Here is a 22608-nt window from a genome sequence, read left to right as displayed (position 1 = left end):
GCATTAGGTTCCATGATGGCGGCGACCATGGTATTGAGCTTGGATAATTTACCTTCGGATCCTTTACTGTTAATTTTATCTTTTCTTGATGTCAGGGACTTGATGAGGTGAGTGCATCCAAAGGCTTGTAACGCCCATAAAGACACGTGCACTTCTGCAGAAATAAACGCTGAATTGTAATTAATTTTGTAGCGCATCGCAAAAGTTTTGGACTGTTGTTGTGGTGTATACCTAGCTTGGTGCTAGCGGGCTAGTTAGTTAGCTAGATAATGTACCTTATCTATGGTTCTTGTTTGGCTACCTGATGTTATTTGTGTCATTTACTTGACAACAAGTAGGGCATGGACTAATTAGAGTCTATTCCTTACTATTTCTTTACATGTTTGATTGGACTTGTTACCTGAAATGAAAGGAAAGTTTGACATGAGCGTGAAATTCTAAGCGGGCGCTTCCATAACGTTATTAAAAGCTAACATCTGATGTTGGCTTGTTATGAAATTCAGCCGTGATAATCTCCCGTCTTACATGCTAATTTCAGGTTGACATTTAATTCTATTTTCGTGTGTATTATTAAGCGAGGGATGACGCTTGGTAACTTACAAAGTTGGTTTCATTCGACACTTCATGAAGCAAGATCAGCGATGGATGAGACTTGTGTTTTAATGGGTGATTGTATGATCTCGTCGACGCACTTCTTTCTCTGCGTAGGCCTACCAGTATTTTGAAAAATGGAAATGAGCAGATTTAAAAGAAAACTAGCTGCTGAATTCTAAATGAGAGAAACGGATGCGAAAATAATGGATTTATTTTAATAAAGTTGTATTTTCTTCACACAACTGATAATTCAGGGTCGCGCGCATAACCTATTATGAATGCATTTTCTCACTGACAAATTGGCACGGTCAATGGCAAGCTTTTCGTACTTTTGCCAGCATGATGTAGGCTGTATCACGGACCTCCAGAAAATAATAATGTAATATAATTCATATATTTATAAATCCTGTTGTGTCTGGTAGGCCTACACCTATACACCTACGTGTGTGTGTGTGTGTGTGTGAGAGAGAGAGATCTTTGCTGGTCCTTTAAAACCCACATAACAACATAATCAATATATAATCATTCATTCATTCATTAATTTCATTAAAAGAACAGCAGCACCACCACCCACCAATCAACAACAAAGGCCCAACTGGTAGGCCTATGTGGCAGGCTGTCTACTCTGTAGGTGTGTGTCTCAAGATCAAACGTCAAACTGGAAAAAAAAAAAAAAAAACTTTTGCAGTTTCCCTTCCACTATTGACATGGCAAAATTGTCCATTTGTAGCCCTTTACCATAAAACCTAAACTAGCACACACATTTCAACCTGAGCTGTCAGGGGCTGCCTCAGCAGTACAGGAACTGTTAACAAACTTTTAATAACAGTTTTAACCAGCAGAATATAATACTGTTCTGTTTTTCTCACTTCCTCAGCTGCAGCCTGGTGAATCGTCGACTCAATGAGCTTTCGGGGCACAACCCATTATGGAAGAGGCACTGTTTCAATTACTGGCTTGTAACCGAGTGAGTTATTTGTGTTTTTTACATTCATATATTCCACTCTGTATGTTTTTTCCTACCAGGTTTCAAGAGACAGGTGTTTAAAATAAAATGAGAATAAAATGAAATAAGGTAAAGCTGTTTGTATAGAGAGAACGCATAAAATTACGGAGAAACGCTTGGAAAGTAATTCAATTAGGTGTTTACAATTTAATAACTCCGTTTTATTTTCTGACCAAGGATGCAAGAATATGTGCTGGGCAGAATCTTTTTTATTTGTTACATACTGGCTTTACTTTGCATATTTGTTAGTTTGTTGCATTGTGGCACATTGCTTAAGATGTTGTATTTTGTCACTGAGGATGGATAATATGATCTGAAGATTATAGTGAATTTCTTAAGAAATTTAACCTCCATGACTTATTTTGTTTTTATCTCATCAGGTCAGAGAAAACACAGAAGGGGCAGACATGGAGGGATCTGTTCCGATTGTACTATGTGGACTTGGGCCGCTACATAGACCACTACAGCACTCTGAAAAAGGCCTGGGATGACCTGAAAGCTTACCTGGCACAGAGATGCCCACGTATGATTGAATCCCTCAAAGGTACAATACTGGTACCCGTAACATCCATCTTCTTTACCCACCTTCTCAAGGCCGGGTTAAGATGGTCTAGGGCCCCTAGGCTACACATTGTTGTGGGCCCCCAGGAATACAAATTTCACGTCACTGCCATAACAATCTAGGAATTAAGGATAACATGTCTACCAACTGCACTGAGCATGACAGATGAAATGTTCAATATTGCTTCTTATCACAATTCTGCAAATGTATATCTATATTGTGCGTTAATCCGGCCCACTTTCGCCCGATGCATTACAATTATTATTTTAGATTGCCTCATATTACATAAGCAGTGTTTCCCACAGAATTTTTGGAAACTATGGGGGCAGCCGGGATTTTTTTTTGTCCGGGCTCCCGGGGGGGGTCTTTTCACGGGCCTTTTTTTTGGGGGGGGGGGTTACGCCTACATTTCAGCCATTTATATTTTGAGAAATAAGGCTACATAATACACATGCAGGGGTCTATGTAATGAAAAAAATAATAAAACAAAATAGGAGCAGAGATAAGAATTTAAGATTGCTGTGAAATTGTTAACGCATAAACAAAAAGGGTCTAAGAGGGTAGGCTATGCCTGTTCCCCACACACACATAGGCGTACACATTCTTCATGAGGGGTGCTGGTCACAGGGCCAGTTTTTCAAAATTCCTCCCATTAAAAGGGCTGAACAACATATTACACATTTATGTCTATATTCACATTCATTACACATTCATTTCTATATGCAGCCCGATGTCTCCTCTGCCTTGTCAATGAAGGCCTGTCACCTAACTCATTACAACTGTAAAACAAAGCCTGGGGAGTGTTAGTAAACTCATCCCAACTGTCCCTTCTCGGAAGGTTTTTTTTTATTGCCCCCAAAACCCAAGTTAACTACAACAACTTGACAAGGCTTTTGATCCCTCTCTCTTTCAAGCACTTGTGGTTTTCTCTATAGGATGTATTTACTCCAGGAGGAAAATGCGAAGGAAATCGTACTTGAAATCGCTTTTAACGTACACAGAACTCGTAAAAAAAAAAAAAAAAGTAAAAAAAAATAATAATAATATTTTTTTTTTTTTTTTTTTTTTTTTTTACATTTTTCGGAAACTATGGCGGCCAAATTTAAACTATGGAGGTGCCATAGTTTCCTCAATGTATGGGAAACACTGCATAACGTTACATTAGACTAGACAAAACTTCTTTGTCCTTACACATGTAAAAGTACAGAGTAACAAAATGCGTCTTAGTATGTAATCAGAATCACAAGTAGCAGAAGTGCATATGCACAGTATGTGCAGTATACACAGATTAGCCAGTATTTATTTTTCGGTAGTTGGTGTAAGATCTCTTATTAGAATGATGACTGGGGCTATCAAAACTATTTTTGTTGTGCTGAATTTAGTTTGAACAGTGCATGTGTGGAGGCAGCTAATGCTTCCCATTGGCCAGTGCTGAGTTGTGTGCTGAAGCTTGTGGTTTGTTTTTGTTTACACCAGAGGGGGCCAAAGAGGAGGAGCTAGATGCCATCGAAGCCCAGATAGGCTGCAAACTTCCCACTGACTACAGATGCTCCTACAGAATACACAACGGCCAGAAGCTAGTCGTGCCTGGGTAGGAGCCCTTAAAAAAAATCACATCGTTTTTGTAAATCAATTTTATCAACCTAATGGTTCTTATCTGGCGGTAAAACATTCCTATTAATCAGCTTGACATACACGCTCATGGCAATGTGGCCTAATTAAAACCTAGTAATGAAACATGTTGGTGTATGGTGTATATACACATCCCTTTTATGTATTAATCTGACTGAGGGCTAATATTCTTTGTAAAAAAAAAAAAAAAACACTCAACATTACCATTGGTTTTATAGATACAGGTTATGCGTTAAACATATACATGTGTTAGCCAGCTGATGGCAGCACATGCTGTTGAAACCTAACAAAACTTGCTTGCATTAAATCAGATAAGCAGACAAGACCTTGTTGAAAGCCATAACACAATATAACACATCAGTGTATTGTATACTGGCCTACATATTCCTGTTATCTGTTGACCAATTTGGCTTGTACAGTATAAACTTGTTACAACTTAGTAATGTTCAGAGGAGTAGCGCTCTCACTATTATTAAATTTAACACAGGAGACAAAGCAGTGTCGCGGACTTTATTCACTTAACCTGAATTTGGTCATATACCATTCTTGTTTATTTACTGCATGGCAGCACATGCATTTATACTCCTGTGCAATGTCAATCAGATAAACAGAAGTGGTCTTGTTAAAAGCCAAGCAATATAACATGCATCCATACATAGTATACTGTTGTTATGGTTTTATATACATATATACAGGACAAATAGGGTAGTATAACCTTGTTACAAGCTAGTAAGTCACCATGCTTGTTTATATACATATCATAACATTTCTGCTGTATATTCATATGTTGTTCCTATTCCGTTTGGTTCAGCCTCATGGGCAGCATGGCGTTGTCCAACCACTACCGCTCGGAGGACCTGCTGGACATCGAGACGGCGGCGGGGGGCTTCCAGCAGCGTAAGGGCATGAGGCAGTGCCTGCCCCTCACCTTCTGCTTCCACACGGGCCTCAGCCAGTACCTGGCCCTGGATAGCACAGAGGGACGCACACGCAGCGAGATCTTCTACCACTGTCCCGTAAGAATGCCACTATTAGAGCTCAATTCATACACGTGTCTTATCAGCGAGATCTTCTACCACTGTCCCGTAAGAATACAACTATTAGAGTTCAAACCATACACACTGTAAGTCTTATGTCTTCTACCATTGTCCTGAAAGATTATGACTTCATTAATGTTCAATTCATACATGTCGTATCAGTAAGGTCTTCTACTTCTGTCCCGTAAGACTATCACTTTAGTAGTTGTAGGTTCATACTAGGGGTGGGCATAGATTAATTTTTTTAATCTAGATTAATCTCACTGTAATTATGAAATTAATCTAGATTAATCTGAATATCAGAATAGGCACCCAGGCGAAATAATGCCGAAAAAAACCTTGGGGTTTCTTAAAGTGTTTATGAAACAAAAACAAACGGTCATTCCCATTAAAGCCTTGTTTTTTCTGATAGCATCGATGAGACTTTGAACCCAATCATCCTGGAGGAACTTGTGAAAATGGCAACTCAAAGTGTGAATTCTGTGAAATTTGGTGTGACTAATGAGCTGGGCTGTGACATCATAGAGGGGAGTCCCTGGTTTGCAAGTATGGCGATCTGAGAAAACAACACACATTTGATGGACCCACATCTTATAAAGGAACCAAAATTCTGATACAAACATCAGCGTGTCGAAAAATCACACATCCAACCTCATGAGAAAAAAAAAACAGCAGCACAAATCTATTTCAGAGGCACTGATACATCTGCAGAAAGTGACATGTCTGACAGGCGAAGTGACGATTGTTGACATAGCCTGACAGTTCGTTTTGTTTATGGTTACGGTTGCTAAGGGCGCTTTGCCATGACCCACAGATGACATGGCGTGTGTATTTGTTGACAAATGGGGGGAATTTTGATTCAATTGCGCGATATAGTGTGATTGAAATGCATGTAGGCTACATGCAAAAATATCATCAACTAGAGAAAAAACGGAGGTATTAGGCTGTTGGAAAAACGCCCTATATAGCCTGAGTCCTCAGCATATTTTTAGCGTTTATCATTATTATTATTATTTGTGCTCAAAGTCACAGGCGTCGCGTGTCCCTCAGCCGGACTCTGAGGACGAGGTGTGTCCAAACGTCAGCCACACGTGCACCACAATACTAAAAACAAACAATCAACGCTTCAAAGTAGGCCTACGCTATGTGCATCTCTGTTTATTCGCTAAGCAGTAGCCCAATCTGTGAGTTGGCTGTCCTCGACTGAGAGCACCACGCTGATGTGCGGATATCCTCCCAAAACCAATTTATTGACCAGTTGAATGGCAATCAATAAAAAGTGCAAATTCCGAGAGCATTCGCATCGGTTTGGCATGTAATGTGCATTACCCTTTCCTGAAAACAACATACAAAGCAGATGGACAAGGTAAAACGAGTAGCCTAAAGCAAAGCAGTGCACTCACCTGTCTTCGTGCCCGAGCAGTTGCAGGGGCAGTTTCAGTCTGCACGCCGGCGATGTCAATTGTTGGAACTGCTTGAGGCAATAGCATTCTCTTCAGTCCAACCATGCCCGCGACCTCCACATTTGTGGTGAAGCACAAGGGGTGGAAATGTGCCGAGCACAACAGTGACCACGAGCTTGCTTCAAAACCACGCATTGGATCCACAGAGCCCTAGCTTGATTTAGCCTTCTCCTTGTCGGCCACAGTTCCATCATTCTTCACAGAAGGGAACTTGTGCAAAGATATTCCTTCTGTCAAGTAGCCATTTTTGCAGCTGGCACCGTTCGGCCCTCCAGCAACACACTGCTTGACACTGCGCTTTGTTTTGGTACTAGCCGCCATTGATCTGAACAAGGTGGAATGAGGTGAACTCACCCCTTCTATGTCACGCATATCATTTGCATAAAATTTGCATGTCACCAAAAAAACACTTTTTGGGAACGTTTTAACATGACTTTTAGGACAAAATATCACCCAGACAATATCCCATTTTATTCACAAGGCTTAGAACTTTCAGAATCTGTCCTGGAAATGGTCAAATTCCTTTACTTTGTTTTCGTTTCATAAACACTTTAAGACAGATCGCGCATTAGACCAAAGCTCATCTTTTTTTTCCAAAATGCATCTCATCTTCAAAAAATGGTCATGTTGATACTTGGTTATAAAGCATATGCACAAGCACAAGATAGGCCTACTGAAATTTGAAAATGAACAGCGCTGTAAGTTGTAGAGGCAAATACAGATAAATCTATCAAACATTACATTTATACAAAATTATTTATTATTTAAAATACTTATATTTATCATTACTATTTAACCAAATTTCCTCAACGATTCAGCATTTCTAATGGGGAGAGAGAGAGAGAGAGAGAGAGAGAGAGAGAGAGAGAGAGAGAGAGAGAGAGAGAGAGAGAGAGAGAGAGAGAGAGAGGAGAGAGAGAGAGAGAGAGAGAGAGAGAGAGAGAGAGAGAGAGAATCTGCCACTGACTGTAAAAAAGAGCAGCGGCTCCTTTAAGAGAAGGAGGAGCTCTGCGCGCAGTAGGCGCAGCAGCCCTCAGCAGAGCCAGCCAACTGGCTATCTAGAACCTACAGCACTGGCACACGGCGATTTGGGCAAAACCGGCCAGATGTTCTCAGAGTTAGAATGCCAGAGGAGTTACAGCTCGAAAAGAATTCAGTTTGCAAAAAAAATAAATTAAAAAAATCAAGCGCGACAACCGCGAGGATTGTTACCTACCGTTTGACATGAGAATATCTCACTGAGTCGCAAATGTGCGCGATTACAACACAAACATTCAGCGAGAGTAGATATTGACAGTTTCAGTTTGACAATCTTCAAAATGCATATCACACGGAATGTTTTACAATTATGGCACAGGCAAGATTTCTGGAAGTTGTTTAGGCTATGTGTTCCATGCAATGCGTGAGGAAATGAAGGCTATGTCGGGCTGGTAGCCTACTCACACACAATAATGTCTCTTTGTGTTTCACATCAAACAATGTCTCTTAAGTCTACCACTTATGAGAAAGCACTCAAACAACACCTACCATGGCAGAGTAATTAATGTTTCCAGCATGCAAACATTTCATATTTAGTAGGTCTGCTGAAGCAACAGGTGGAGAGGAGAAACGACTGGAGCGCAGTCTGAACGCGTCTGTCAATTAAACGCTATGGTGACGTGCATACCCAAACTCCAAATCTATATTTTGAGAATAGATTAACGTGCGATATTTTCTTTATCGCGCGACAAGACTCTCACATTATCGCTGCACGTTAACGCCGATAACGGCACTAGTTCATACACACATTTGTCAGCAAGATCTTCTATCTCTGTCCCATAAGATTACATTGTTTTGTGCTTTGTCACTCTTACTTTTTTCAACATGTAAGAATTGTAAGGCTGTTTTATATGGCTTATAAAATGGTAGGTTCGATGAGTATAAAGTCATATTGATGTTACCAGTGAAAGGAAACGTGAAAATGGAAATTTGGATTATTTTTCTTTTGAAAACACTAGTAAGTAAGTAAGTAAGTAAGTTTAATTTATAAAGCACATTTAAACAGCAAGAACTGACCAAAGTGCTGTACAGTGTCAGACTAAAATACTAAAATTAAGCAATACTAAAAATTTGATTAAAAACAAGACAAAGTCAACAGTAAGAATAAAACACAAGATACAAAAGGCCTTCCACAGCGAATAAAAAGGCAAGATAAAATTACATGGATAAAGAAAAATAAGTAAATAAAAATAAGGGGGGGAAAGGGGATGAAACTAGGGAGCAAAGGCCAATTTGTAGAAATGAGTTTTAAGTCTGGATTTAAAAGTAGTGGTTGTAGGAGCAGATCTGATGTCAGGGGCAAAGTATTCCAGAGACGAGGAGCTGCCACAGCAATTGCACGGTCCCCACTAGTCACTTACAAATGTTTTGAATTACATTGCAGGATTTGTATTGGCCACAATCCTACTATCCCCCGAGATAGCACATAACTGTAACATGTTCCCTATAGCTTGTGTTAACATACAGCTGCAGCAAAAATTGAGAGACCACTTCGAAATTTTCAGTTTTTCTGATTTTGTTATGGATAGGTATGGGTTTGAGTAAAACAAACATTGTCATCTCAAAATGGTCAAAATAACACATAACATGCAATGTTTCCAAATCTCAAAAAAGGCAAAGAAAACAGGATGATATTAACTTTAAAACAACATGATAGTAATGTATTAACTTAGGAAGAGTTCAGAAATCAACATTTGGTGGAATAAGCCCGATTTCTAGTCACAGCTTTCATGTGTTTTGGTACATTCGTTCCATTACTGCTTCACAATGTTGTTGCTGAGCTTTGGTTGATGGATTGTGACCATCCAGCTTCCTCTTGACCGAATTCCAGAGGTTTTCAAGGGGGTTCGGGCCTGGAGTTTGGGCTGACCATGTCAGAGTATTGATCTGGTGGTCCTCCATTCACAGCTTGATTGGCAAGCTGAGTGGCTGGAGCATTGCCCTTCTCTTTAAAAACTGTCCTCAGCATTCAGTAGTGTTGTCAGAACAGAAGGAATCATGTTTTGGCCCAAGGTAACTTTGTATGTGACTTCAGAGACGCATCATTTGCAACAATGAATTTTTACGATTTCAGCCTTGCTGAGGCATCCTCAGATAATCTCCTATTCTCGGCCATATTTCACAGCAGGTGCAAGTTACTGTGGTTCATAGACTTCTCCAGGCATCTAGCTAACCATTAGATGACCAGATGTTGGATTAGATGTGAAATTTGGCGAAGGATATGAGATGATCTGGGGGAGCTTAAGCAAGGCTGAAATCGGACAGATTCATCTTGCAAACGGCACGTCTCTGCACCCACATACAAAGTTACCTTGGGCCAAAACTTACTTCCTAATGTTCTGACAACACTCTCGAACGCTGAGGAATGTTTTTTAGAGAAGGACAATGCTCCAGCCACTCATCTTGGCCAATCAAGGTGTGGATGGAGGACTACCAGACCAATACTCTGACATGGTCAGCCCAATGTCCAGGCCCGAACCCCCTTGAAAACCTCTGGAATTTGGTCAAGAGGAAGCTGGATGGTCACAAGCCATCAAACCGAGCTCAGCAACTTGAATTCTTGCACCAGTCCTGGAAGAAAGTCATCCAAGAACAATATGAAGGAGTAATGGAACACATACCAAAACGCATGAAAGCTGTGACTACAAATCAGGTTTATTGTCAGGTTTATTACACCAAATATTGATTTCTGAACTCTTCCCAAGTTAATACATTACTATTATGTTGTTTTTAAGTTAATATCAACTTGTTTTCTTTGCCTTTTTTGGGCTTTGGAAACATTGCATCTTATGTGTTATTTTGACCATTTGAGATTTTCTGCAAATAAATGATCTAAATGACAGTATTTTCTTTCAAAAATCTGAGGAAATGTTGCCGGTAGTTTATAGAATGAAATAACAATTTGTTTTACTCAAACCCATACCTATCCATAACAAAATCAGAAAGACTTAACATTTCGAAGTGGTCTCTCAATTTTTGCCGCGGCTGTATATCCACTCACTGGTAACTCAATGCTTTTCTTCCAGTGTTCGTGAGGACTGTTGATGGTGATGCTGAGTCCTGTGTTTTTTTGTTATATTTTTCATCACTAGATGGCAATCTTGTTCCCTTCAATTGCACTTCAACTGTTGATTATTCTGGCCCGACTTTTTTTTTTCAGGATCAAATGGCCCAAGATCCATCAGCAATTGACATGTTCATCACAGGTATGATTCCTCTCTTCAGGGAATCCTATTCAAGTAATGCGTGATTTGGTAAATAAAGCTAGCGAGTTAACTCTTGAGTGCGTCTGCTAATAGATGAGTCTTACAGGGTCATCCTCTTATCAAAATGAAACCAGGCTATTCTATTGGGAGATTTCCCATTTGCTGATATGCTTGCTGTGTCACATGAATTACACATCAGGTCCTATATTGCAAATCCTACCGACTGCACAATTGATATATTGGATGGCAATGTGTTTATCCAATGTAAAGGGCTATATAAATAAAATGTATTTCTATTTTATTATTGAGTGATTTGACTGAGAGACTGATTCTGCCTTCCCATGTTCTCCATGTCAGGGTCGAGCTTTACAGAGTGGTTTACCTCATACGTCCATAACGTGGTGACGGGGGAGTACCCCATCATCCGGGACCAGATCTTCAGGTATGGACTTGAAAAGGAGTCATATGAATGCAATGTGCTGTTATTGTTGCAAAACCCACTGCAGCAAATGCATTGTAAATGATGAAGTTGAAATATTGTAAAATTATGAAAATGAAATGTATTGTGAACGATGTCTACAATATCAAATTATACAACCCTTATCATTATTAAAATTTGAACTGATTCATTCATTCACACTAAGTCTTGTGTCCAAACACTGTATGCAGATAGGCAGTCGAGGCCCTTGTAAAGTGCTGTTTGGAGAAGTGGGGCTATTTATAGCCATATATTATTTATTTTTGTGAAAGTACGCAGTGCATTTGCACGTGGTGCAGCCACTTCCAATTGATTAGAGTGTGATTTATTGTGACAGTGTACCCTCTCCCCTTCTGTTCCATGCCCCAGTGTAGCCTACAGGGTGAATATAAAAAACATGGATATAAAAAAATGAGTTTGACATTCATGGTCAGAATTCAAGTAAGCTGCGTCAGAGACTGCTCCTCACATGCGTCACAAGCTTGTTCATATGTATTGGACAAGCAGTGCTTGCCGCAAATTGGCCTCTTATGTCTGTGTGATGTCACCATATGCTGCACTCTGGATCTAAATATTGACAATATTCGTGAAGGGTATCAGATTTAAATTGCATGTTATACTACACACTCTCTCCTCCTCTTTCTGTCTTTTGCTCTTCCTTTCTTTCTCTCTTTGGTTCTTTTTTTCTTCCTTTCTCTCTCTCTCTCTCTCTCTCTCTCTCTCTCTCTCTCTCTCTCTCTCTCTCTCTCTCTCTCTCTCTCTCTCTCTCTCTCTCTCTCTCTCTGTCTCTCTCTCTCTCTCTCTGTCTCTCTCTCTCCTTCCCCCATGTCATGTATTTTAGGTATGTCCATGACAAGCAGTGTGTGGCCACCACAGGTGACATCACGGTGTCCGTCTCTACCTCCTTCCTGCCTGAGCTCAGCTCTGTACACCCCCCGCACTTCTTCTTCACCTACCGAATCAGGTACGAACCACCCCATGGAATGATGCCTCTGTATGTGTATAAATGACATCAACATTTTATTATTTTTGCACAAGTGTGTGTGTGTGTGTGTGTGTGTGTGTGTGTGCGTGCCCTGAAATGCCCTACTTGAGGTCGCATTGTTCACATCTAGGATGTTCCCTGTCCTAGAGTGTTTGATAGTTTTAACATGTGAGGGTGTGTGCTCCTTTATGTGCTGATTGTGTGTTTGCGTGTGATTGTGTTATTCATATGTGACTTTAATTTCCTTCCGGACCCGAATTTCCCTCAATACATTTTCTCTGGTCTTGGCCAGGGCTCAAACGGCTAAGGCACTGTACTGTTACGACAGGGATCTGGATTTGGTTCTGACCCAGGGTCATTTTCCGATCCTCCCCCATCTCTCTCTCCTGCTCGCTTCCTTGTTGCCATCTCACACTGTCCTGTCAAGTAAAGGCATAAAAGCACCTAACTATAACGTTTTCTGTTGTGCTCTCAGGATTGAGATGTCCAAGAGTGCGCTGCCGGAGAGTGCGTGCCAGCTAGACAGTCGCTATTGGAAGATCACCAACGCCAACGGCAACGTGGAGGAGGTTCGAGGACCCGGCGTGGTCGGTAAGAATGACATGGAAACAAAGCACTTGTGGCTTAGCTTGGGCACTATCCCTGGTGCTGAACAAAAGGTGATCTTTTTTCCTTTTAAAAAGGTTCGCACACTCCTTTCGTTTTTTTCCTTCTTTAAGTTATTTTTTTTCTTCTTTGAATTCATTCAATGGCATGATCACGTTTTGACCTTGTGGTCTTCCTTACATTAAGTTGACTTCTATCCATAGCAACTAGTGGTGTGCATTGGCACTGCCCTCACGATTCGATTCGATTCGATTCGATTCTACAATGCATTGTTTAGTTTAGTTTAGTTTATTTTGTTTAGTTCAGCAGGGACCATGCACAATAGACATTGTTTACAGTGTGACAGGTCTTGACCAAAAACCCACCATTTTATCACCTGCTGGTCTTTATGATGGAGCCAAACTGTTAATACATAGTAGAGAATGCAATTTGACCCTACTATGTGGCAGTAATCGAAGATCTCCCTTCAAAATATAATGCATGAGTGGCTTTTCATGCTGTTTAAAACCCATTTATACCATTCAGCACTGTATTTAACTCTACAGATGAGTGAGAACATCTTAACCAATGCACTACTGCACCCGCATGCCATCATGGAGGCTGACTTTTGAAGCTAGCACTAACACAAGTTGGATGGTCCATTTTCACTGTAGCACAGGATGTGCAAGGCTCTATTATTGTCAAAAAGAATGGACTTCTACAACTTCTGCTGACTTCTGTAAGCAAAGGACAGTTTCCCATGTCTTCTGGGTCTATTTCAAGTGAGCTCAGGTGCTTAGGAGAATGTTACACCCCTGTATCATTTTCATGCATTAAGCATTCTTAATATGGTCAATTTTCAACTGCTCTAATTCCTGGAGTGCTAGAGTGAGACTACAGCCAATATATATTTCATGATGTCATGAACCTATACAATGATTTTATTAACAAAAATATGTCTTATATACACTCAATCGTGGTAAATCAAAGGGAATTCAAAAATGTATGTGATAACTATGGTAATTATTCCCTTTGCATCTTTAATTCTGAGTGACTCAGCCTCTCTGTAATGATCTTATACCTGGACACCTATATTGTCCGTCAGTACAATTCATTTTGAAATGTTCTTCTTTGTTTTTTTATCTTATTTGGATGTTTACTAAATTTCACTGATCCCCCGTCCCAACTCCTTTGAGACGTGTTGGATTTATCAAATTAGAAATGAGTACATATGTCCCCCAAAACAATATTTTTTCTCGGTTTTAACACTTAATATGTTGTCTTTTCACTATTCTCCATCTAATGAATAGATTGAATGTTTTGAAAATGATAGCATTTTGATTTTATTCACTGTTTACCAAACGTCCCAACTTCATCGGAGTTGGGGTTTGTAGCTAATTTCCATCTGGGTCATTCCATGTCAATTCACACGCCTTCCCCACATGACCCTCCGATTTACCCGAGATCTCACATACAGGTACCCTTTGATGTCAATTGAAAGATTACCAAGTATTAGCACCCTACGTCCAACGGTTGCAGAGATGAAGCCCTCCAAAGTTGGGGTGCCATGCCCACTTTTCAAGCCTGTGAATTGCATACAAAATGTACAAGCAGATTTTGACACCCCTGGTTTTAGTTTGAAGGAAGATACAGGCCTAAAAATCACCATGACCCCTCAATATGACCCTGTCTATCAGATGATGCACTTACAAATAGCATGCCATGATTATTTTTGGCTATATTAAGCCTTAAAAATTGAATTTGTGAAAACCGTGATGAAGTGTCTTGCCATTTTGGGGTTCCAGATCTTGGAAACTATGTATGCTTTGGGAATTATAATTGATTTTCCATCATATTTGGGAACTGTACAGCGTATTCCAAAAAAATTAGGGCACTCAGACTTTTAATGATGGAATAGGAGGGACTCAAAAACAGCTTTTGGACAAAATGACCTTACGGTACCCTCTACTTCAGGCCTCAAATTAACCATGTGGGCACTTGATGACTGGAACGCCCTTTTAATCCCATGTACAGTAGCACTGTATCAAACATTCAAGCTTGGAAAAACGTTGTTTTTCAAAGTTCTTCATATGTATCTTGGCCTTCAAAGTATATGTTTTTGTCTATGTCTTATCACAGTGTCTGTTTTGTCTGCTGCCATCTGCTGGTCAAAGAACGTAACAACAGTGCAATGTAAGAAAACAAAAGGGTCTGAAAAATCTTGCCCATAATTTACCAATAAAGTAGCCTAGAAATCTAGACGCCCCTAGGAGTTAAGCTCGCTAGGCTACCAATAAAGCACTTTAATTCTACAGTATATTGCTATTTATTAATTATGATTTTAACAAGCATTGTGCAGAATGCTCAATCATGATTACATTTCTACCAGGACACACCCGCCCCCATGTCTGGTAGAAATGTAGTGCAGGGTTGAGGCCATCTTGGGACTGGCATCATGATTGAGCGTTAAGCAGTCACACTTAGGAAATTATTTGAACTAGAAATATTCATCATGCTTGTTTAAATCATAATTAACATATAGCAATATACTGTATAATTACAGTGCTTTATTGGTAAATTATGGGCAAGATTTCCCAGCCCCTTTTGTTTTATAACATTACGCTGTTGTTACTTTTTTAGACCAGCAGATGGCAGCAGACAAAACACACTGTGATAAGATATGGAGAAAAACATATACTTTGAAGGCCAAGATTAATATGAAGAACTTTGAAAAACAAAGTTTTTCCAAGCTTGAATGATTGATACAGTGCTACTGTACATGGGGTTGAAAGGGCGTTCCAGTCATCAAGTGCCCACATGGTTAATTTGAGGCCTGAAGTAGAGGGTACCGTAAGGTCATTTTGTCTCAAAGCTGTTTTTGAGTCCCTCCTATTTTATCTTTTAAAGTCTGAGCGCCCTAAATATTTTGCAATACACTGTACAGTTCCCAAATATGATGGAAAATCAATTATAACTCCCAAAGCATACATAATGTCAAAGTTCTGGAACCCCAAAATGGCAAGACTCTTCATCACGCTTTTCACAAATTCAGTTTTTAAGGCTTAATATAGCCAAAAATAATCAAGACATGTAAGTACATCATCTGGTAGATGGGATCATATTGAGGGGCCATGGTGATTTTTAGGCCTGTATCTTCCTTGAAACTAAAACCAGAGGTGTCAAAATCTGCTTGTAAATTTTGTATGCAATTCACAGGCTTGAAAAGTGGGCATGGCACCCCAACTTTGGAGGGCTTCATCTCTGCAACCGTTGGACGTAGGGTGCTAATACTTGGAATTCTTTCAGTTGACATCAAAAGGTACCTGTATGCGAGATATCGGGTAAATCGGAGAGGGTCATGTGGGGAGATTCTAGGGAATCATGTGAATTGACATGGAATGACCCATCTGCAATACATTACATTTCTACTGAGAGCAAAGCAAATTTTTCATCAGTCATGATGAGGCAATAGAAGCAGTCAGATACTGAAAAGCATTTTATTGGCTGTTTTCTGTATCAGTCTTACAGTTTTCAATGCTTTGAAATGCTTTTATTTAATTTACCATTAATTTGCTCCGGAAATATACACGGAAGTAATTGAAACGCATCAATCATGACACTTGCAGTATTTAATTGAATTGCCCTGTCCCCGCATTGCGATGCATTGCCGAATCGATTAATTGTTGACATCATTAATAGCAACTCACTAAAAAGGACATAAACATACAATATGTTTGTCATGTATGTCAAAACAAGTTTTTCATTGAAACATGCATGCACAGTAAAGAATATTTATATCAAACTGTGCACGAGCACACTTCAATAAAAAAAAATCTTAGTTTCCTCCTTCAACAGTCACTGGTTGGGTTGCTGTGTTTTGCAATCACACAGTAGATATAGTGTTTAATGTGCCAGTCCACCTCAACCATGTGCCAATCCAAATGTACCTACAGTTAGGGCCATAAATATTTCGACATCTGCACAATTGTCATCTTTTTGGTGCTGTACACCATCCCAATGGATTTGAAATGAAACAAACAAGATGTACATTAACAGCAGACTTTCAGCTTTAATATGGGGGTGTTTGCGTCCAAATCGAGTGAACTGTGAAGGAATTATGACATTTTCTATCAGTGCTACCCCATTTTTAAGGGACCAAAAGTAATTGGACAGTCTAGTATTTATACATCAAACTTTCAATTTTTAATTATTTGGTTGCAAATACTTTCCAGTCAGTTACAGCCTGTAATTTGCAATCCATAGACATCAATAGACACTGGGTTTTATCCCTGGTGATGCTATGGTGAGCTCTCTATTGCAACAGTCTTCAGTTCCTGCTTATTCTTAGGGTGTTTTCCCTTCAGTTTTGCCTCCAGCAAGTGAAATGCTTGCTCAACCGTACTCAGGTGAGGTGATTGACTGGGCCATTGAATAATATTCCACTTTTTTGGGGTAGAAATGGCTAGTGGCTTTCAGATAAAGCTTTGGGTCATTGTCCATCTGCACTGTGAAGCATTGTCCAATGAGTCCAGAACCATTAGGTTTAATATGACATGATAATACAGCCTGAAAATCTTCAGAATTCATCCTGTGGCTTTTGTCGGTAGTCCTCATCATCAATAAATACAAGGGGATAATCGTATTGACAGATATGCATGCCCACACCATGACACTACCACCACCATGATTCACTGATTGGGTGGTATGCTTTGAATCATGAGCAGTTCCTTCCCTTCTCTATACTCATTTCTTCCCATTACCCTTGTACAAGATGATTTTTGTCTCCTCTGCCCATAGGATGTAACTCAAGACCTATACAGTCTTTTTAAGACGTTGTTTGGCAAAGCCAAATCTGGTATTGCTATTTCTGATGCAATCAATAATTTACATCTTTTAGTGAACCCTCTGTATTTCCTATGGTGAAGTGTTCCTCAATGTTCTTGATCTTTTTCTTGATTGTTGCCTTGGACATGTCTCCACCGTTCACCTGGACAGTGTTCTACATCTGGCCAACTGTTGGGAGATGGGTTTTTGTTCACCAGATACAGAATATTGTCTGTCATCCACAGCATTTGTCTTCCATGTCTGCCAGGTAATTTGGTGTTGCTCTGGTATTTCTTTTTTCCAACATTCTGAACTCTTGAATTAATCATATTCAATGTTTCCCCATCTCTCAAATGGGTTTGTTTTGATTTTTTCCCACCTTATGATGGCTTGCATCACTGATGGTGACAGATGGACTATGGATCTCATGGATATTCCGTAAAAATATATGGAAATGCAAATGGAACACTTCAAATGAACTCTAAGACCTTGTATTGACATCTTGGTGATGGTGTAGTATGGGAATAACACACATCTGACTGGAAAATAGCTGAGAAGCCTGCTGTCCAATTACTTTTGATCCCTTGAAAAGTGGGTAACACACGCAAAAAACGTTGCTATTTCATTCCTGTTTATGCGATATGGATTTTAACACCTTCACATTAACGCTGAGAGTCTACAGTTAATGCACAGCTTGTTTGTTTTATTTCAAATCCATTGTGGTGGGGTATAGGGTGGAAAAGGATGATAATTGTGTTGCTGTCCAAATATTTCTGGCCCTAACTGTATATATTAGATTCTGGGAGTCTTAGGGTCAATCAGTCAGTCAGTCCATCAATTAATCAATGATCTGTCAATCACACTCTAATGTAGTTATGTAATGTAAGTATGCCACGAACATTGGAATGGAGCGAAAAACACTCAGTCGATCAATCAATCTGGGACCAATTCATCAAACTAAACGTGATAACATGGTGTTGGCACACTGTCTGAATATCTGTTTTTTTTGGTCACACTTGCTGTCCCATCTAACGGTCACAGTTAGATTAATTAGGTACACATCCGTAAAGTATGTGGCAGCATGTAACATGATGTACTTGTACTGGGTATGTCCAGTGGAAGTGCGGGCAATACTAAATGGTGATCCACTTTAAAAAGAACATTTTAAAATACAAGGATACACATGTGTTTTTCTCCTCAGGAGAGTTTCCGGTGATGACGCCCGGCAAGGTGCACGAGTACGCCAGCTGCACAACGTTCTCCACCACCTCGGAGTACATGGAGGGCCACTACACCTTCCACCGGCTTCGGAAGAAGGAGGAGGAGTTTGACGTGCAGATCCCGCGCTTCCACATGGTCTGCCCCACCTTCCGCGAGTCCGTCGTCCGCTCTGTAAGTGCTGCTGAACACACAAACCAGGCTTGTACGAAATTCCGAATGGAAAGAATTTCAATTCAAAGTGATGCCATAATACGAACACTAGGTGGTGGTGTTCTATGTACTTTCAATGGGTGGTGTAGATTAAATTCAAAGAAATTCAAGGTAATGGCACCACCTAGTGTTCGTATTATGTCATTATTTTGAATTGAAATTCTTTCCATTCAGAATTTCGTACAAGCCTGACACACACGCACTCACGCCCACCTACGGTTTGACAAAGTTTGTGTTTGTGAGTGCGTTACAATATGCAACCTTGCCTCCTCCACTTGTGCTGGTTTCCTCATACCAGGAAGTAATATGTCATGATGACATCACTGACAACAGCGTTATATTTCAATATCTTGCAAAAGCTCAATTGTAAAGTCTTTTTCTCATTTGCAATTGGGATGGTGAATGAAAAACAGTCCCTCAAAAGTTGTTGTGGCTAGGCTGACAGCTGGGAAACTTTATCGTTTTCTCCACGGAGGAGGGGCCAGGAGGCAGGTCGAGGCCACAAGCACAAGTGGAGGGAGCAAGGTTGCATATTGTAACACACTCTGTGCGTGTGTGCGTGCGCGCATGTGTGCATGTGTGCATGGCAGACTCCTGACACAAATCTACAAATCAATGCCAATTTGACCAATGAATCAGTGGCAATATTCAATTGAATAAATCACACTCGTGTATTGCTTCTGTGTTTATGCATGGTTGTGCTGGTTGAAAATAATAAGCATTATTGTGAATTATTTCCATCAGCAAAGGTGGATGGCGGTAAGGCATAGTACCAGAGAGAGTAGAGCGAGAGAGGTTCCATTGGCCCATTGTTTCCTGGTTCTATTATGGCCCCCCTTAGGCAGACCTAGGCAGACCTAAGGACTGTTCTATTCATTGTAGGAGCATTATGACACGCCCCTTTAGGCAGACCGGAACCTGGTCGCGTTAGGTGCCCATAGAAACCTATTATGTTGGCATATCTCTATATACTTAAAGAATCTCTGATAGTACTGTTAGACCGGGGACCGGGGTTCGATTCCGACCCAAGGTCATTTCCTCATGTTCCTCTTTGTCTCCCTCTCCATCTGCACCATCAGAACGCCGTCAACAACGTCTCTGCGCCACCTTTCCAAGATGACGATGACGACGACTCGGGCACGGACGACTATGACACGAGGGGGGATCTGAGAGGCATGAACATGGCCGCCCCGGCCGGGCGATGCCCTCGCCATATCTGATGCTGCTGATGCTGCTGCTGCTGCTGTTGATGCTGCTGATGCCCCCATAGCACAACAGCACAGGGAGAGAGAGGAACAACTTGGCGGTGTCAACTGACATGCCATTTGGCCTTGGCATGTCAAAGCGCTTTACAACTCACGCTAGAGCTTTTTTGGGTTTTGTTGTCATTTTTATTTTGTTTTAAAACCATAGCAGGTTTTGGGGGTGTCATGTATGAGGTTCTTGAACACCCACAGCCTCCCTTACCAACCAAACCTTCCCAGGTCCCCAACCCCCCTTGTGAATCTTCCACACAGAGAGCGAAAAGCAACCAGTGCTTTTAAGGAATGGTCATGAACAAATGTTGGCGCAACACTTTTTACTTTACGTCACCTGGCTGGGTTTGGACAGAATTCTGGGATGTCACAAAGCACGCAGGCACCCTGGTGAGTTACAGTTGTGCATATACAGTAGATGCAAAGTCTCATTGAATACTTTCAGTTTGACTTCAAGGTCAATCCATTATCGACTCTGGATTCTTTGCAGTAGTTGAAGAGTCGATGTGTTGGCCGAGTGACTCAAGGCTTTTGCTGCTCGTAGTATGGAACAGGGAACTCGCACTCAGTGATGTCACGGTCATTATAGCCACATTCCACCACTTCTAGAAATGCATTCATTTGTCCCCTCAAGTTGAATGATTGAGTTTTACCTTTGTCCTGTTCTTCCAGCCATTTGTCTCTCTGGCCATGCAACTTGTACCTACAGGCTAGCATTGAACCAGCAGCTTAACTATTAGTTACTTAGATAATTAGCTCATTAGCTTCAGTGAGCTATTAGCAGTTAGCTGGATTCATTCAGATCAATGATAACATGCTTGCTGGAATAATATCACCAGATCTGCATCAGAAATGGCTGGAAGTACAGGAGAATGGTAAAAGTCAATTAGATAACTCAAGGGAAGTGGGATATGGTGGGGTGTCGCTTTAAGACTAGATACTATCTCTACAGTAGTCAGACTTGACAAGTAGTAGAAAATTAAGTTAATAAATACATAATTAGTCTGACACTTATTCTGTATGACACTGCAAGTGGGTTTGGTATATGCACAAAATGAATCTGTGTAGAGATAAGGTTCCTGTTCTCAAATTTCCATGGGTAGTTTTTTTCTTAGGTTCAAGTGAATCCAACAGCATCCCATGGCATATAGTATAAGGATTTTTGTAAGAGTTTTGCAGTGAAACAGAAAAGTGATGAGTGTAAAAAAGCACAGAAGACAAACATCTTCCAGTTTCAGGCCACAATGAGGTGTTTGTCTTGTTTTTATTCCCACTCTTTCATCATTTATCAACCCCACACAAGACAGTAGGATTTGTGTGCTTGGTGTGATTACCAGGCTTTGAGATCCTGATAAACATATGTTTTTTTTTGTTTTTAAGCTTTTTTTGTCATCAGTATCAACAGTATTAAATGCAACAAGAGTACATTTAGGTGCAGCCCATACCCCCATCTCCTTCCTTGTATTTGGAAGCTCATCACTTACAGTTAGATGCAGCAGATTCCACCAGCTCTTTCCACATAGGTTGATGCCGAACATCTTGGTGTAAGCTGGACATTAAAATGATTGGTTGAGAATAGTACACAACTGTCGGACAATACTCAGTTAAGAGATTTTATTTTTCACGTTTTGCCAAGTGGATAAGTGTTCTACCCTTTGATGTACAGTATATATATGTATAGAGAGAGGAGTTTTTCTTTTCTTTTCTTCTTTTGTCATATTTTGAGTTTTAATTGTGGGTAATTGCTAACTAATATTTTAATTACTTTCTCCCTTGTTTGGAAAAAAAGCTGTGCAATAGAGCCTTCATTAATCTCGTTTTTGTTTGAAGAAAATCTCTTATTTGCATCAAGTGTATCAATGATATTTTGTTTTCTTTATGAAGTTTGTCATGTTTTTTATGTTTCGGGTAAAATAAACACTATGCTTTACTTGGCTGTCGCTTGATCAGTCATTTCACACAGTCTCATCACAGAAGCTCTTGTTTGCCAGCTTCACATAGATGAATTGCTATGAAGTGGCTCAGGACAGCACTTTGCCAAAAATAAATTAGCCCACAAACGAACTCAATGTCGGATTTAGAGGAAATATCTAGAATTCACTGGGACAAGTGGGATCCAATCTTCCCATTTTTCTATTGTTCATGATTACAACAATGCCATGGGTCAAACAAAGAATGAAAATAATTCAAAGCGCATTAAACAATGACATCTTTTGATGTGTGAGGTTTTTTTTAATCCCAGAGGCTATGTGCGATGAGGGAGAGGACACATAGAGGCTTTGTTAGAGGAAAGCCCAGTCTCACAACAATCCTTTATGGCCCCCGGGTGCTGCCTTTACCTCATGGTGCCCTGGCCCAGGGTTGTCCTCAAGGGCCCTTTGTTTGGCCGCTCGGGGCAGGGCAGTGCAGTGCAGTGCAGCACGGGGCAAGAGCTGCCATGCCTTCATCCACATCTCCTCATGGCACTCTCTCCCACACACAGGCAAGCCGACGGGTGGACAAAGGGGTTAT

At 40.5% G+C, this 22608-nt stretch overlaps 1 protein-coding gene across 2 annotated transcripts; it reads left to right on the top strand.

Annotated features, from left to right (window-relative positions):
• The first annotated feature begins 9 nt into the window (after window positions 1-9).
• fbxo3 (F-box protein 3) lies at window positions 10-22027 on the top strand. Of its 2 annotated transcripts, XM_063189241.1 has the most exons (11): window positions 10-107; window positions 1472-1561; window positions 1981-2144; window positions 3639-3753; window positions 4606-4810; window positions 10493-10538; window positions 10896-10980; window positions 11858-11980; window positions 12477-12592; window positions 18612-18802; window positions 19921-22027. In XM_063189241.1, exons 1-11 carry the CDS (start codon window positions 13-15, stop codon window positions 20059-20061), a joined length of 1371 nt encoding a protein of 456 aa, XP_063045311.1. In that variant the 5' UTR covers window positions 10-12; the 3' UTR covers window positions 20062-22027. The 2 variants fall into 2 exon arrangements, with proteins under 2 accessions (XP_063045311.1, XP_063045310.1); XM_063189240.1 differs by lacking the exon at window positions 19921-22027 and having other exon boundaries at window positions 16-107; window positions 12477-12660; window positions 18612-18730.
• Window positions 22028-22608: the final 581 nt, after the last annotated feature.

The sequence above is a fragment of the Engraulis encrasicolus genome, chromosome 22, assembly GCF_034702125.1.
Source record: "Engraulis encrasicolus isolate BLACKSEA-1 chromosome 22, IST_EnEncr_1.0, whole genome shotgun sequence".
Classification (NCBI taxonomy): domain Eukaryota; kingdom Metazoa; phylum Chordata; class Actinopteri; order Clupeiformes; family Engraulidae; genus Engraulis; species Engraulis encrasicolus.
Note: the sequence above shows the minus strand (reverse complement) of the source record. Positions and strands in the feature narration are given on the sequence as shown.

Bases quoted from the DNA above. Each gene is read 5' to 3' on its own strand.
- fbxo3 (XM_063189241.1), top strand. From the start codon at position 13: ATGATGGCGGCGACCATGGTATTGAGCTTGGATAATTTACCTTCGGAT. The intron at 1,562-1,980 runs GTGAGTTATTTG...TTATCTCATCAG, and splicing joins AATTACTGGCTTGTAACCGA to GTCAGAGAAAACACAGAAGG. The intron at 10,539-10,895 runs GTATGATTCCTC...TCTCCATGTCAG, and splicing joins AATTGACATGTTCATCACAG to GGTCGAGCTTTACAGAGTGG.